We start from the raw sequence: 17,619 nt of genomic DNA, 5'->3' as shown, positions 1-17,619 counted from the left end.
AATGTTGAGTTTTTAGGTAGATTTTGGAATATCTGTGAAGTGGCAGGAATCAAAGTATAATGTTCAATGTGAATCCACATCTGCCATTTTACAAATACTCACATCTTTCTACAACCTCTCATCTCATGTGTTCACTACTTATGTGGCACATGAGATGCTTTTCCTGCTTCTCAGCAGGGGGTAGAACTGGATGGCCCCCAAGGTCTGTTCCAACTCTATGATTCTGTGATTCTGTGCAAAGCTGAAGAGAAAGTAAGGATCTAAGAGACCAAGGATATAAAGAGAACTGATACTCAAGGGAACATACAGTCCTGTACCGGAGAGCTCATCAGTTACCCACTTGCACCTTACAAGCAAATAAGCAGGAGTGCTGTCACTGTCTCAGATGGAAGCATGCAGTTGTCAGCAAAAAGTTTTGGATTTTGGACCACTTTGGATTAGGGATATTCTGTATGATAAATGCAGTATTGTTATTGCTGTTTATAAAATATGAATAAAATGTTTTCAAGGAAATTCTGAAGCCTGTGAATTTAAATTTTAAAAACAAGTCTGAAAGCTGTATGTGGTCCATAAATTTCAGCTACCTCTCAGTTGAGATGCTTTATCATGTAAAATATCATTTGCAGTTTAACTGCTGGTGATGCTGTGTGTGCGTGCTACTTTTTCTCTTGTCACTTCTCATGTTTCAATACACAGTTTTAATCATTGTGGGCTAGTATTCTCCCACTAGAGTGATGTGAATGTTCAGAGAGAAGATTGTTTGTCATGGTGCATGACATACAATAGCATATAATACAAAATAATATTATTGCAATACCACTTAGAGATAAAGTAAATGACATGGTAGATTAATATAGAATATATAAGAACTGTACTTTCAAACACTGGTTGCAGTTTCAGAGCAGCAAATGGCCTTAGATATATAGGAAATTAAAAAACTGATTCAGTTGTTTTCCCCATCAGAAACTGAGTTTGAAAATCAAGAGTGCTAGAGTTATGACTAAAATATTATGTAGTTCCTGTCATAGTTTTAAAGTATATTCTGTTTTGTATTGCAGTGCTGGACCCAAGGGAGACAACATTTATGAATGGCGGTCAACTATCCTTGGGCCTCCAGGTTCAGTATATGAAGGAGGAGTTTTTTTCCTTGATATTACCTTTTCGCCAGACTATCCCTTTAAGCCACCTAAGGTAAGGGGGCACATTAACCTTGTACTAGAATTGGATTATGGTTTTAAAGGAGTAGGTTGAGATTATACCATTCTAATTTGTAACTTGCATGTTTTCCAACAATTTCCTTTATTTTCTTACCAAAAAAAATGTTAAGGAACGAGGAAAAATAGCTACATGTTTACTATTGATTGTTAGCACCAGGAGCAATTCATGTGGAAGCATTGTGATATTGTGCAATTGAAAACAATTGGATTCAAATTTATCTAGATTTATTTGTCCTGTACGTGTGAATAAAATGTGGCTAACCTAGATCCAGCCCATTATCTGAACTTAATTGTTTCTTTAATAGTTTTAAAATTAGTTTGTCTCATAATATGAAGGATTTTATTGCAAAAAAAAAAAAAAACAGATGTGCAAACTCCTTTCAAGGCCATGTGGCTGCTTCTGATATTACTAAGAAACCATACTTAATATGAGCGTTTGATCCGATATCTAATGGTCCAGGTCAAGGGCCCAGAGAGCAATTTTATCAGCCAGAATTAACCAATTATACTCTTAGAGGAGTCTTGAAGAATGCACAGTTATGCTTTATGAAAAGCTGTTAAGATAGTGTGTTATTATACCACTCCAAGGCAGAAATAATTTTAGATCGTGAGCCAGCAGCTAAAAATGTTACATAAGCCCATTTCAGGCATCTAGCTAATGGGAGATTTGAATGTAGAATATAGAAAGCAAAGAGCACATAATATTGGAACCCATTTTGATGGCCTAGCCTCGGTTTCACCAATCTGATCAGGCCAAAGTCAATTAAATTCAGCAAACTAAATGCCGACATTTATCATGCAAACTGCAACACAGCCTCATCAATAGGAATAATATGGCAGCTTCTTTGAAAGTGCTTCGGATTGTGTCACCAGATGTTTGCAAATATAGCTAGTTCTCCATATCCAAAGATTCTGCTTCCATGAATCCAACCATTCACAGGTTGAAAATATTCTCTCCACCACCCCTCCCCCACCCCAAAAAAAGAAATTCCATAAAGTAGACATTGATTTTGCCATTTTATATAAGTGACACCATTATACACAATGAGACTTTAAGGATTTGGTATCGACAGAAGGTGCAGGATCCAAACCCCAATGGATATCAAAGGCCACTATTTCAAAAACTGGGACTGCTTGTTGTTTTAAAATCTGACTGCAGTTATTTTTAGTTGAACTTCTAATGTAAATGTTATCTATTGTAAGCTGCCTTAAAATTAAGAAGGCTAGAAATACATGAAATAAATCTGATAATTTTTAAAAATCAAAACAACATTCCAGAGTAAGCATTATTAAGAATTCACATCCATGAATATAAATCCAAAGCGTAATAATTATTTTATAAAACTACATGAAACAGGTATGAGAGATCAGAATTTGGAGAGATTTTAGTAAGTTTTATTATCAGAGGATATTTTTATTTTGTAAAGCAAGTAACATAGATTACAAGAGAAATGCAAGGCATTTCTGTATCTGTTTCCTTTGTTCATTTTTCACAAAACATTGTTAATTATTTGTATCTATTTTATGCTGTAGGATATCACGTGGTCATACCTGATATATTATTAAAAAGCTGGGAAATAAAATAGGATACATCAATATCCCTAACGGAATAATGAGGAAAAGATATGTAAAGTAGCTTAAATCAAAGCAACTTTTGCAATTTTGTTGCTGTTTCTCAGTAACCTGTGAATTTTTTTCTTCACCACCCCCCTTTTAAATCCTATGTCATAAATCTGAGATTTTAAAATATTTTCTCTATTACATAGTCATATATACTTAGCAACTGGCTCACTGAAAGCCCTCAGGGAAGTAATCTGGATAAGAATCTGCAGAAGAAGGTGGCTGCAGTTAACTTTAAACTTAGAAACTTTTGAATTTGTTAGCTTTCAGCTTCCAGTCTTTAATTTAATAGATACATTATTAATAATAACAGTAAACGTATCACTACAAAATAAATACTAAGACACACAAAACAGAAAGCAAATAAAGGACACTTAAAATTCATGTTTAAAGACAGTGTGGGTAGGCCTGCCAGAAGAGATAGGGCTTTACATTGTTTTTAAATTCTGACAATTTATTTAGCTGTCGGAGTTCTTTCGACAGGTTGTTCCACAGTCGTGGGGTGACCAATGAAAAGGTCCTTTGGGTGGTCGTTGCTGATAGAGTTCTGACTGATTGGAACAGACACCCCCCAGAAAACTGAAATGTATGGGAGATGGCAATCTTTTGGGTAACCTGGACCCAAACCATGTAGAGCTTTAAAGGTTAAAACAAACACCTTTATTTTGCCCAGAAACTAATTGGCAGCCAGTGGAGTGACTTTGGGATAGGTGTGATATACTCACTCCTAGGTGTTTTTGTAACCAATCTGGCTGCTGTATTTTAACCAGCTGGAGTTTCCAAACTTGGTGCAAGGGCACTCCAATGTAAAGTGCATTGCAGAAGTCCAATTTTGAGCTTACCAGTGTGTGTACTGCTATCTTGAGGTCCTCCAAATATAGGAAGGGGCACAATTCTTAATATCAGCTGAAGCTGATAGTAAGAATTCCTGACCGTTGCATCTACATGGGCTGACATTTGGAGAAATAGGTCCAGGAATACTCCCAAGCTGCTAGAACAGTCTTTCAGGGGGAGTGTAACCCCACTCAGAACTGGTTGATACACCTATATTCCCAAATGAGGACCCTTGATGGCAAGCCATTCTGTTTTGTCTGGATTCAGTTTGAATTTGTGTTTCCTCATCCCGCCCATTATGTACTCCAGACATTCATTCAAAAGAGCACACTATCCTTAGCTGAAGCTGTTTTTGAAGGCATGGAGAAATAGATTTGGGTGTCATCATACTGATAATATCCTGCCCCATGCTTCCGGGTGATCTCTCCCAGTGGCTTTATGTAAATACTAGGGTATTTACATGAGTACTAGGGATAGAATGGCACCTTGTGTGACACCACGTAATAGCTCCTTTTTAGAGGATGAGCTATCCCCAAGCACCACCACTTGGAACCTGCCTGAGAGGTGCGACCAGAACCATTAGCAGTGGAAATGATAATAAAACAATTTGTGCTTGGTTGGTATAGTGCGAGCCAGTGTTTTAAAATATTGCATATCCGTATTTACTTGAATCTAGTGCACCATCAAGTCATCTCAATTTTTGGAACCCTGAAACAAAAATATTATTTGCTGGCTAAGGTAATGTGCAGTGGCAAAAAGTGCACTTTTTAAAATTTGTTCCAAAAAGGTGTACATTACTGTTGCTGTGCACTTAGAATTCCTTCTTTAAAAACAAAAAAGTATAGTATTAGATCACCAAATCTTCCAGCAATGGAAAGCAACACCAGAGAATCAGGTAACCCTTGATGGGAAGATGGGAAGGAAAAGAAGAGAGAGGAAAATTGGAAGAAGGGACGATGGAAGGAAAACCAAAAAAAGGAGGATAAGAAGGAAGAAAGGAGAAGATGGATGGAGGGTAGAAAGAAGGTAAGAAAAGATGGAAGAAAAGGAAGGGAAAGAAAATGGAAGGGGGTAAGAAGGAAAAGATTCTAACAAAGAAAAGAAAGGAAGGGGGACGAGGGAAAGAACAAAAGAAGATAATAGGAAGGAAGGATGAGAGGAAAAGAAAAATGCAGATGACAAGGAAAGGCAGTAAGGGGGGAGGAAGAGAGAAGGAGGAATGGAAAGAGGATAGGACAGGGATAGGAAGGAAAGGAAATGGAAGAGGGAGAGATAGATGACAGGATAGAAGGGAATAGGGGGGGAAAAAGAAAAGGAAGAGAGGGAAGGCTGGGAGGAAGAGCAAAAGAAGGAAGGGAAAGGTGGAAAGGGCAGGAAAAAGGTAAAAAAAGCAGGTGGGCAGGCAGGGATGCACTTACAGAGGAGAGGCAATAGGAGTGCGTGCCAACCTGCCTGCCTGCCCCAAGACACCTTTACCTCCTCACCCTCTGCTCCTGGGGGCTGCCCCCTTTGCCTCCACTCACTAGGGCCCACTGCCTCACCAGAGACAAGGGCTGCTTCCTCCTGCTGCTGAGCCCCCCCCCCCCTGCTAGCCAGAGCCGAGCCAGGGCAATCTCCATCGGCTCTGGGCTGCACCATCCCCTCCCCACTCGCACCACCCCAAAAGGGCAAAGATGAAGACAGTGCAGAGCCAGTAAGGGCAGCCCTAATTCTTGCAAGATAGTGGGCCCTGACAAGTGGACAGGTAGTGGGCTGGCCCCAGGAGCATAAGAGGAGGAGGCAAAAGCTGTGGCAACTTGGGGCTTTTCAAAAAAAAAATTCCATAGTAATTTATTCTATTTGGTTACATTAAAGTTATCAAATAAGACAGAGAGGTCGGCGAAATAGAAAGGGGCAGAAAGAATTATGAATTGCTACATACAGGATATTTACTTATCCAGGATATTTACTTATAAGGCAACCTAAGTTATTCTCATTAAATTTAATGGAACAGTCTTAATGTGTCAACAAAGCAGTTCCACCAACATGGAAAGGTATCCTATGATTCTTTTATCACCAAATTTCAAATGTTTTCCTGTGGCTAACAAAGACTTTGCGTAAAACAATAAAAATGTGACATGCACAGAAAAGTCATTTGCAGACACAAGTAAGACCACTACATCATCAACTGAAAACAAAATATACTTTTCAGACAACAGCAGCCTCATCTTTATCGCTGGAAACTAAAAGATGAGTTTCTATAGAATCTTTGACAAGGATGACCAGTCAGCACATCCACAGGGGAGGATAAGCCATTAGCACTATTCACCCAGAAAGAGTGAAATAAGTGAACAGATTTGATTAAAAATCACCTGTATTTGACTAGATAAAATTGAACTATTCAATTGTATTTTTAGCTATCCTGTCACATCTACATTTTTTTCCTGGTAGCAGTTAAACCATTCATTAAGTCTCTTAGTCCTATTTCTGTAATTTCAGTAATAATAGAGCTGCAAAAGTGGTAAATCACCTGTAATTCAAAATTTAATAGTAGACATGTTTTTCATGCTACAAATTTTCCCAGCTTTTAAATTGATATGTTTTCATTTAAAGTAAACTTTGAATGCTTCTAGTAAATTCAAGTGAAAGTATGTAAAAAACAGAATTGTTTTTTTAAAAAAAAAATAGTTAGAACAAATTGGTATTTCCCTGAAATTGAAAAAGTAAGGACATTTTTTCCAGCATTGAAACAAGAGTAGGTGGTTTTAAGTATTTGTTTTAATAACTTACTATGACAAATCTCATTTCAAAATGTTTCTATTTTATAAAGCCAGAGATCTGAAATCACAATGTGTATCTATCAACACATGGAACTTGAAATAAAATGCTGTTATGTTAGAAGCTCCTATTCAGGGTCCAACCACACTGTTCCAATCCCTTTTCATCCTGGATTATCATGATCTTCCTCATCAGTAGTCAGCCAGCATGCTGTTCACATTTAGCATGTGGATCCTGGTGCTTTTGAGTCCATATAGATCCAGTGACAAAAGTGGTCAGCATTAGTGATGTGTTTGTTTATTTATTATTTCTGTTTATTTCCATCCACTTACATATCTGGATGACATTGTTTTAGTTCCAAACACAAAGGTGCTTCTTGTTATTGGTTTATTAAGTAGAACTTTGAATAAAACATGATAGTTGTTCAGAATTCAAACCAATTAATTTATTTCCCATCACAGTTCTTTTATATATGTTTGTTCCCTTTTGAAAATAAGTTTCTTTCTTTAATGCCATAATTGTACTTCCGTTAAAAAGTAAAAGGACAACAGGGCAGTTGCAGTTGGAGTGAAGGGAAGACTTTTCATCTGCTTGCCTCTTCTCTCTTTCTTTGGCTATAGGTGTAAAAGCAGTCACATTCTGAGAAGAAATGATTAATAAATATATGCATTAATGCATATGTTTTATACTTATCTTTTCCTAGGTTACGTTTCGGACAAGAATTTATCACTGTAATATTAACAGCCAAGGAGTGATTTGTTTGGATATTTTAAAAGACAACTGGAGTCCAGCATTAACCATATCTAAAGTTCTTCTTTCTATTTGTTCACTTCTTACAGACTGCAACCCTGGTAAGTTAAATATGATATGTTACATTTTTATTGGCTTTTGGATTTATTAGTAATAAAAATGTATTTCAAAACTTTATAAAAAATAAAAAATTGTAGCAAATGAATGTTGTCTTACAGTATTTTATTTCAAAAGATAACACTTTATGGTAAGCTCTGTGGATTACAGTTTTTGTATTATCTAAACTGAATATTTCAATTAATTTCTTATAGACTTGTTTGTTGTTTAGTTGCATGATATTAAAATAGATTTGAAGATCTAGTTGTTTTTGTTAAGCTGTGTATTGACTGAAAATTATATGTTCTATCAAAAATATCTCTTGAAACTCATTGGATGAATATTTTAAATGGATGTTTATAATCAGTTGTTTTTAATATTTTAATTGTGATTTTATTGCTACTGTTTGCTGATATCTAATGGTTGCCAGTTGTAAGCCACCCTGAATCCCCACCCCACTCCCTGGGGGATGAGAAGGATAGGATATAAATGTTTGAAATAAATAAATAAATAAAGTTGAGGATGCATGTATTAATACAATTTTCTTCCCATTTTTAGTTTTGTAACTAAATTAAGTTAAAGAACAAAATTAAGTAAAATAAGGTTTCCACATTTGATCATGCTAAGAAAAAGGACTCCTATTTAATTTCCCATAAGGTAGCTTATATTCCTCTATAGCAGCAAGAAACTGAAGAGTTTTAGGCAAACTTTGAAATTAACAAATTACAGACAAAATTTTCTTTGGGGCCATTTTATCAGATATGTGAGGTGTTATCCTGAGTTACAAGTAAATATTTTTCTTTGGGGCCATTTCCTCAGATATGTGAAATGTTATCCTGAGTTACAATGAAATCCAGAAACAGAGGATCAAAGGGAAAGTATAAGAAAATTAGAATTACAGTGGCTGTTAACAAAACAGTTGTAAGGTGATAAATCGCACATGTGTTCTGATTTTTTAAAAATATCTTGCTCCTGTTCAAGCCACAGAATTTGAATCATGAAAGCATTATACTTCAGATCTCTATTCCAGAATGATGATAGACTGCCACAATTATCACTGATCTTACCTCTTCATTAAATTTCCTCTGATTTCTGCTTATTATCCTCCCCCAACAGTTTGCATACTATGGTTCAAGATAAATCTTCATTCACATGATGAATTGAATTCTAATCCATAAAAGCTCATACAGTTTTTTTAAAACATAAGACTTCACTGTACTTGATTGTTAGGTTTTTGGTTTCTTTTAAAGGATATGAACAGAGTCAACTTTATTCCTTCAGCTTCAGTATTGACTCTCAGAAATAGTAATGTATGAAGCCATCAGTGCTAGAATGTGTTTATTTTACCAATTATCTGTGTACAAAAAAAATCTGACAGAACAGATGTTCATTGCAATAATACATACAGGCAGTCCCCAAGTTACAAACAAAATAGGTTATGTAGGTTTGTTCTTAAGTTAAATTTGTATATAAGTCAGAACATGTGCATTTTTAAGCGGAACAGCTTTGGAAGGTGTGGGAAAGGGCTGTGGTGTTTGCTTTGCTGTCTGTGCCCCTGTTTGGAAGATTTCACATCACATTCTGTCCCTGTGATAATTTGATTTTGAAAAATATGGCTTGTTATGGAAACAAAGCTTGGTGATAAAGCTTTAGCCGAGACACATTTTGCCTATGATAACTCTTTTAGGAGTGAAGAAAGAGGGGTAGATTTCTCTCACTTCCTGTTGACTCACCCTCATTCTTAACTACAAATCATTTGTAAGTGGATATTTGTAACTTGGAGACTTCCTGTATTTCACTTGTTGTTTGTGAAGATGTAATAAAATGTTTTTTTTTCTGTCTGACAAACCAAGAGAACTCTACATTCTTTATGAGTTTAATACTGTGGAAATTCGGACATAATGCCAAACCTTAGTTTGGTAAAACATGATCAATTTCAGCATCCAATTATTTTCTTCTCTTGTTTTCTTTCTCTTGCATATTCTCCTTAATCGGCTTTCAGAAAACTATAATTTATGTATTTAAATCAGAAAAATACAATTTTCATCTATTCTGCAAGTTAGGATGAACAATCTTTAATCACAGGGTGGGCACAAAGCCAACTGAGACGCAACATCAAACTATAGTTGATTCAAATTGTAAAAGAGTTAAGCTGAGTTTTCCTAGCAAAGATGGAATGGGCTAGACCAGTGGTTCTCAACCTGTGGGTCCCCAGATGTCAACTGTGGGTCCCCAGATGTCAACTCCCAGAAATCCTAACAGCTGGTAAACTGGCTGGGATTTCTGGGAGTTGTAGGCCAAAACACCTGGGGACTCACAGGTTGAGAACTACTGATCTAGCCCATTCCATCTTTGCTATGAAAACTCAGTTTAACTCTTAACAGGTTGAGAACTACTGGGCTAGACCAAAGCTTAGTTCTGTAATTAAGTATTCTACCAGTGTCTTGGCTCCATTTTATTTTACCATATTGTTTTATTAGGTCTTTTGGGGTGTAATAAATATTTATATATTGCATAACCTTGAGTTTGTGTAACACCAGTGTCATCATTTTCTCAAATTAATTTTGGTTCAGCATTTTAGCTAATCTTTCTTAAATTACACATTTGTTAACATCATTTACCATATTTTGTGGTGTTTATAAAACTCAAAAGAGATTCATGTTGGTGCTATTCTGAAAAAAATGCAGGCATGGAGTGGAGTATATATATATTTAATTTCTTTTTCAACCAGAGTTTTGTCCTGACTTTTTTGGACAATTTCTTTCAGATCCAGTATATTTCTGGTATAACTTTAATAAATTGTCTGAAGACTGCACTGTATACAGTAGAGTCTCGCTTATCCAACATAAACAGGCTGGCAGAACATTGAATAAGCGAACATGTTGGATAATAAGGAGGGATTAAGGAAAAGCCTAGTAAACGTCAAATTACATTATAATTTTACAAATTAAGTACCAAAACATCATGTTTTACATCAAATCAACAGAAAAAGCAGTTCAATACACTGTAATGTTTGTAGTAATTACAGTATTTATGAATTTAGCACCAAAACATCACAATGTATTGAAACAGCTGTGGATCCAGGCAGATTGTGTTGGATAATACAGAATGTTGGATGAGCAAAGGTTGGATAAGCAAGACTCTACTGTAATCTGTCTTTGAGGGAATTGCATTTGAGAATACGTCAGGAGGATTTCATGTCAGTGAAATATTTGTAGGGTACATGCTAATGGGGTTGTCTGGTTTAGAACAAACACAGTGTGTCTGTATTTGTGTGTTTCTGTACCAGACGAATGCAGTTTTCAGTATGCTCAATTTTTCTTCATCGTGGCCTATTCTCATTCTATTTAAAAAGAGAAACCCAGCAGCATCCCTAAATTGATAAGTAACCTTGTTTTCTTTGTTCATTGTTCATATAATGTGAATAAATGGATCAGGTCAAATAGAAAGGCAACAATAAATTCTTCCACAAAAATACAAATATAAAATGTGTATTTTTCCCCCTCATGAAGGGAGAAATCAAGCATCAGTGACCCGGTAGGCTTAGATTTATGCAAATCTTCATTAGAACAACAAGCAGTCATAAGAATGGCAGCTAATTAACCCCCAGCTATACACAGTGATTAAACTGAGTTTGATTCACAGCTGCAGCTTCATTGGCAAGCAGCACCATTCTTCTCAAGCAAGCCAAGGAAATAAAAAGAGGTATTTGCTCCTGTAGCTTCTGACATTCACACAGTAATCTACAAAAGATGTTGAGAAGAAGCTCTTTTCTCTCTGGTTTTACATCACTGCTCTTTTGTTTCTGATCACTCAAGGCAGGCACTTGTTTGTCCCTTTTAAACAAATGGTCTGAGATCTGGCTTGTAAGCTGTCCTGGACTCTTCCGTTCTGTTCCTTCTTCATATTGTTTGGCACCATCAGGCAACAAATTATATTAGGAGCTTTCTGATTTTTGTCAACCCAGTGAATGTATTGCTCTGATCAGGAAGGGGTAATGTACAAATAAATTTTGATACCTTGGGGGGGGGAAAGAAATGCAATGTGTAAGATAAAAATTGAGAAGTAAGGAATAATAAAATGACTGGATTAGCACTAATTTTATTTAAAAGAGAACATTTGTAAAAACTTAAGTTCACATAAAGAAAACATGGGTACAATAAAATGTAATCTTAAGCCTTAATTGATAATAATTCAGTGGGGGTTTTTCTTCACGGGGAATGTGCTATAGTACATGCAACCCAATCACTCCAATTTGACTCATCAGCAAAAGTGGCAAACTGTGAGGAAGGAAAAGCATGTTATTATATCTGAATCAAAACCTCTGGTTTGTCAGACTTTCAATAAAGTCTGACACCAAGATTTGATTTTTTTTTCTATTTCTGGTTAGCTAGAGATGAAGCTTTTGCTTCCTCAGTAGGTCAGATAGGTTCTTCCACTCATGATGAAACCTAGCAATACCTCAGTGTGAAAAGATAGTAACCAAAATTCTCAGCCTTTCTTGTTTATCGACCCCTTTTGGCATAGCTAATGTTTTGCCTGAACTGTAATATTTACTGTCCCACAAAAACTTTCTGGGAACACAGAGGGGATAAGTAAATTGAGTGTGCAACTGCTCAGACATGAAGCTTAGGAACCAGGTCAACACCTCAACAGTGTTTGTATGCACCAGAGAATTTGGCTCCAATCCATTTTCAGGATCTACAGAATCCACATCACAATTGTGGATTCTGTGTGGGGGGGTTTTCTGTGTGGGGGGTTTTTCAAAACCCCTCACTCCAGTGTGCATTTGTGGATAACCAGAGCACTTATCACTTAATCAGTTTCTCTGTGCAATGTGGTTTACAGCTGTGTGCGCTGATGCACATTATGAGCCCTGTTTCTGTAGTTTTGTGTATCCTGGTTTAAGGCTTCTAATGTGTGTTCCTGCAAGGGTTAGCACCATGCATTATTTTCCTACTATATCTGCTCTCTTCATCTGACCCCCTAGTAGTTACTAGCCAAAGTTTAATATTCAGAGAGGGGAGATGGCCAGGAATACCGCTTGGAAGTTCTGGAGGAGCTCCTTTGAAGTGACCTGTAGCAATGACGTACAGGTGCGTGTCAGTGGTAATTCTTTTCCCCACATAGTATGAGATTCTACCCCTCATACTTAAGACCTGAAGAAAGGGCCCAGGACCTGAGCTTTGAAAACTTTGTGCCCTAGAGTTACAAAAATATTTGGGATAATTACTACACTAATTTGAGATTGCTAGCTTGCAACATCCCATTAAAACATTACAGACTCTCTCTTGATTTCCCTCCTATGAATCATCTTCGTTTTCTTTTACTTTCCCTCATCCACAATGTTATCTCAGTAAATGTATTGATTGATATGTTGTGGTGTCTTCTTATAATGTTCAGTGAGGGCAGGGTCTCCTTGTTATGAATGTTCATGAAAGTAAATCTTCCAAATGGTATTCCAAGGATAACATAACAACTGCTTAGTAAATGTATTATTATCCCTTCAGTTTCTTTTGAATTTTGCAGATTCTGGTAAAACAGAACTAGGCATGCTTAGACAATTTTTTAAATAATTGCAGTTTATAAAAAAGACATAAACTAAATGTTTGTTTGGATCACAGTTTTTCCTTTACTGCTAATTACTGACTTTTCCAAAGAGTCTTGTCATCTCATGTGATGTCCAAAGTACAATAGTTTTAGTTATATTAATTTGATCTTTAGTGAAAGTTCAGGCTTGATTTGTTTTCAAACTGATATTCCTATTTCTTATCTATCAACATAAAAGAAGGAATAACAAAATGTTGTCAAAAGAGATAACCGCTAGAATTTTAATACTTATTTACGTAGCAGATTATTTATTATGTTTTGCAATTTTATTAGGTGATACAGGGAATAAGCAATTTAATAGGTGATATGCTTTGCTTTGTAAGGTAAATTGTCTTTGGCATGTTGACTTCCCTTTTGAGTACACAGCAGAATACTCTTTTAGGGTATATATTATCAATCATGAAACAAAATCAAATTTTGCTACCTGCTTTCTGTGTGCCTCAGGTAGAAAAGCTCTTTGTAAACAACACCATCTCATACTCGGTTGTAGCTGTTTTTGTTTAATAATGTTATTCCTTTTTCTTTACTGAAAAAGTGATCATTTTTTGTCACTATGTGCAGTGGTTCCTGTTTTCTTTTCAGCACGTTGTTCCATTTTAAGATGCTTTTCCCGCAAGCATTTTGTTTTCTTCTTCATTAAAAACGCAGCAGTCAGAACTCTAACAAATAGAAGAAATCTCCATTTGTGACTGTATAAAAAAGACGTTCTTGGAAGATCATTTCCAAAATATCCTAAAACTCCCATGCAATTGTCTAGGCCAGTATGACCAGAGGAATTCAGATTGTGTCTGCTGGGAATCTTGGTGTTCATCTCCTCTCCTAATTCTGATTATTTTAGTGTGATAAATTATTTCTGATGTGCTCATGTTTTTTTCCCACAGACTTTACAATATATCACCATCTTTGCAACATGAGAATGCATATACTCCTCCTTGTTAGGGGTGTTGGAATGGCTTACAACAAAGTTTGGTTCATCACTCTGAGATTTTGAACTTTTGCTTCCATCAGTCTCCATTGGCTGTGTTGGATTAGCGTGGTGGGAGTTGCAATCCAAAACCACCTGCTGCTTGTTTCTCACTTTCAGTTTGCAGTTAAATATATTTTAACATTCCTGTACCTCCCGGCTAATGCATATCACTTCCCAGGTGCCTGTTTTCTTTTTCTTGCAAGCCTTTGGCTTTGCCCCAAGTTCCTTTCTTCCTTTTTGTTCATCAGTAGTGATTGTCCCTACTGATTATTCTCAGTGACAGCTTTATTTCAACTTGGTTGGTAGGTTTTATATCAGAATTTAAGACTTGAACATGAGTCTGTCTTCACATTTTTCTTTCTAAAAATAAACCCTCAGAGTAGCTATAATTTTTGGTAATAAATCCCTCAAACTACCACAAATCACCAGACATCTGGTGATTTGTGGTGATGTTAAACATGTTCAGTTCTTCCTTGACTCTATCCTACTCAGTTTATTTTTGCCTGCTTGGACATTATTTTAATGGATGATGGCATATTTTCTTCTGTTTCCAAGTTTTCTGATGTTCATGGAACAGTAGTCAAAACAGAACCAGCCATTCTCATGAAACGCCACAGGGTAACCCTGGGGTTAGCAGATAGCCCAAAAATATTTGGGGAGAAATCCCGTGGGTAAGGAGGAGTCCTTGCAAAAGCTCCGTGAGGCACTGATGATATGTAATCCTTGCCATGAAATAAACATATTGGGAGTGCCACCCATCAACCCCTCATCAACCCTCCACATGTTCTACATAATTTTTGCATCCCTAGATATGTAGTGATGCTCTCCTCTTCAGTCCATTAATCCTATACAAGGAGGCTCTACAGAGTGTTGTGACTTAGTACATTCCCTCCCTATGTGTTACTTTAATAGACTTTGAATGGGACTTGAATGCATACTGTGAGGAAGAAACTGACAATAACTGGAAATAAAAGAAGAAGGGGACAAGTAGATCTAAAATATGGTGTGGGAGATTGAATTATCAGATAATTATTTCTCTGGTTTACATTCAAGGAAGGAGTTTCCCATAGACATCAAAAGTGAAACCTAAAATACTAGTATACCTGGGATTGGGCATATTGTGTCCCATTCAGCAACTTGCCCAAAAAGGATTGAGCACACCAGTACAAATCAAATTCTGAGGGAAGTAGAGAAAAAACATGGCAGGTGGAAAAAATAGTATAGGTGAAACTCTAGGCAAAAGCACCAATGTTTTGTTGCAAGGCCCTGCTTAGACTTTGCCTACTCTGAATATGGCTGAATGGGCTCATTTTTGATCTAACAATTCATGTCTTAGCTACCATGTATGTTTTTTAGGATGCACCAACACAATATGGAAAAAATCTTGTCAAGTGTTTCAGGCACATGCACAAGTGGATGCTCTTAGAATCAGTATGTCAAGAGTTCTTTAATTCTGATACATTTGTTGGCACCATGTAAGCAAAAAAATGCTATATGCTTGTTATGGCCAGAGTAACCTATTTACTTTGAGCTTTTCAATTGTTTGACTGCTTTATTGTTGTTGCTATTTTGCAGCTGACCCCCTGGTTGGAAGTATTGCTACCCAGTATATGACAAACAGAGCAGAGCATGACAGAATGGCCAGACAGTGGACCAAGAGATACGCTACATAGGAATCTGCCGTAGAACATGCTGGACCTGTGCAAGCACATTCACTAAGTGCATCAATAGCTCTCCCCTTTTTATTTTTATTTTTTAAGTTTTGAAGCATTTTGTGACAAAGTTGACTCCCCTCCCCACTTTCACCCTTTTTATTTTATTCTTTTATTTTATTATTTCTCTGTTCAACTTGAAAATTGTATCTTTAAAATATAGATTGGGAGTTTTGGGTTACAGTGCAAGGAATGTTGAATCTGTAATAGTATAGAGCTTTGTCACAAAGCTTTGTATTAATGTATTTTTTTTTCTTTCTTTCATGTGACTGGGAAAAACAAGCAAATTCAGAACTATATCTTGTTTCTACTTAAATGTAGTGTTTAGGGTTATTTTTTTGTACGGAAGTCTCTAATGGTGGGTGCATGTTATTGGGAACAGGTTTTGTACAAAAAAGCATAAAATTAAGAATCACTGTGCATTACTAAGACTGTGTTTTAACACTGGCCTTCTGTTTCCCAAACACAAGGCTACTGGGTTGAACCAGACAATATGTATTTTGATTTACTTAAAAGAAAAGTGCTTGTAAATTTCTTAGGGGCCTGCCACTTTTGACTGTGGATCAGTTGATGTACACTTGTATTATTAAAGCACTCAATAAAAAACACTGTGGCTGATAACATGCACTTCTTGTAAAGCAGTGCTTTTGCCCCCTTGGTGTAAATCCAAGTCAGCTCTGCATGTTTCTAAACCTACACAGTACCAGAGAGTCTACCATTGTTTTGATTCAGGCCTGTTCCTTTTGCTAAGAACCAATTTGCCATTTTTGGGGGGATTAATTGATGTTGGAAAGGGTAGTGCAAGGAGAATGCAACATATCCATTTTTATTTCTATCATGATCACCTTGTTCCACTTCTGAAACATGGTACCTGATGGGATGTAATATCCTAAATGTCTCTGCTACCCAATAAAACCCACTCACAAGTTTCTATTCCAGCTATTCACAAGTTGTCATTCAAAGAACCAGGTAAATGGCAGACGCTGTTGACATGCTCCTGGATTTTATCTGAGATAATGTCTTGGAAACATCTCTGAATCTGGAGTAGACTGCATGAATTATGTTGAAAGAAGTTTGTCCACAGTGTTATGCTGGTTCTTTTTGTCTTGCTGTGAAAAAAATCCCTACCGTACAAAGTCACACTGCTTATCCTTACTGACTGTTTATAATGGACAAAAATAAAATTTAATCATTGTGTAGGCAAGAATATAGAACACTACATAGAGTATGCCAGTCACTACTGATAGCAGAGAAACATATTCGTGTTAATGCAGTTGATGTAAGAAAAATGCACTGTGATAGCTGTGTTATTTTGCTGGTATCTTAAACCCGCTCTCATAAAATACATCTCTTTAACCTTGTCAATACTGTTTTGTCATATATTAGTAATGAATTCAGGCATTTGTGATGCATATCTAACCTGCATCCTTAGCAATAAAATCCTATGATTAAGATGGTCTGATTTCACATAACCAGAAATTACATTAGGTTTTTTATTAGATTCTCATGATGTATCAAGCCAAGCTTACATGCAGAATAGTGGCTTAGTGGAACATAATATACCTAGAATCTTGGAGTGGGGCATTTTTGACTCTGGACAAAAAAATATTTTCAGTGGCAGAACTGAGCTCATAAGACTTTCAACCAAAAATCACTTCCCGGTTTTCCCTCAGACTTTGTGAGACCACCCACATTGCAGAAATATAGCCGCGATACCACTTTAACTGCCATGATCCTATGGAATCCTGGGATGTGCAGTTTGTAGTGTCACCCAGGCACTTTAGCAGAGTAGAGTAAATATCTCACAAAACTACAAATCCCAGAATTCCATAGCACTGAGCTATGGCAGTTAATGTGTTGTCAAACTGCTATAATTTTGCAATGTGGATATAGCCTTTGGAATGTAAATGTTTAGGGAAAACATTTCATTTTAAATAATTGGGTATTCGAAACTTTCTGCAAATTGCTCAAAGATCTTCCTCTAGATTCCATGCTGCGTTCTGCTGAAGTCATCATATTGATACTCCTTTGAAGCCCCAGGAATGTTGCCATTTTT

At 36.5% G+C, this 17,619-nt stretch overlaps 1 protein-coding gene across 2 annotated transcripts in view; it reads left to right on the top strand.

The window, feature by feature from the left end:
* LOC132778698 (ubiquitin-conjugating enzyme E2 E2) overlaps positions 1-16,190 on the top strand; it is a 142,511-nt gene extending 126,321 nt beyond the window's left edge. For both annotated transcript variants that reach the window (XM_060781935.2, XM_060781934.2), the window contains 3 exons: positions 1,059-1,191; positions 7,132-7,279; positions 15,427-16,190. In XM_060781935.2, the coding sequence (XP_060637918.1) occupies positions 1,059-1,191; positions 7,132-7,279; positions 15,427-15,524 (379 nt within the window). In that variant the 3' untranslated portion in view covers positions 15,525-16,190. The remainder of the gene's footprint in view (positions 1-1,058; positions 1,192-7,131; positions 7,280-15,426) is intronic.
* The last annotated feature ends 1,429 nt before the right edge of the window (positions 16,191-17,619 follow it).

The sequence above is a fragment of the Anolis sagrei genome, chromosome 6 (assembly GCF_037176765.1).
Source record: "Anolis sagrei isolate rAnoSag1 chromosome 6, rAnoSag1.mat, whole genome shotgun sequence".
In the NCBI taxonomy this organism is placed as follows: domain Eukaryota; kingdom Metazoa; phylum Chordata; class Lepidosauria; order Squamata; family Dactyloidae; genus Anolis; species Anolis sagrei.
The sequence above is the reverse complement of the archived record's forward strand: the minus strand, read 5'-3'. Positions and strand labels throughout refer to the sequence as shown.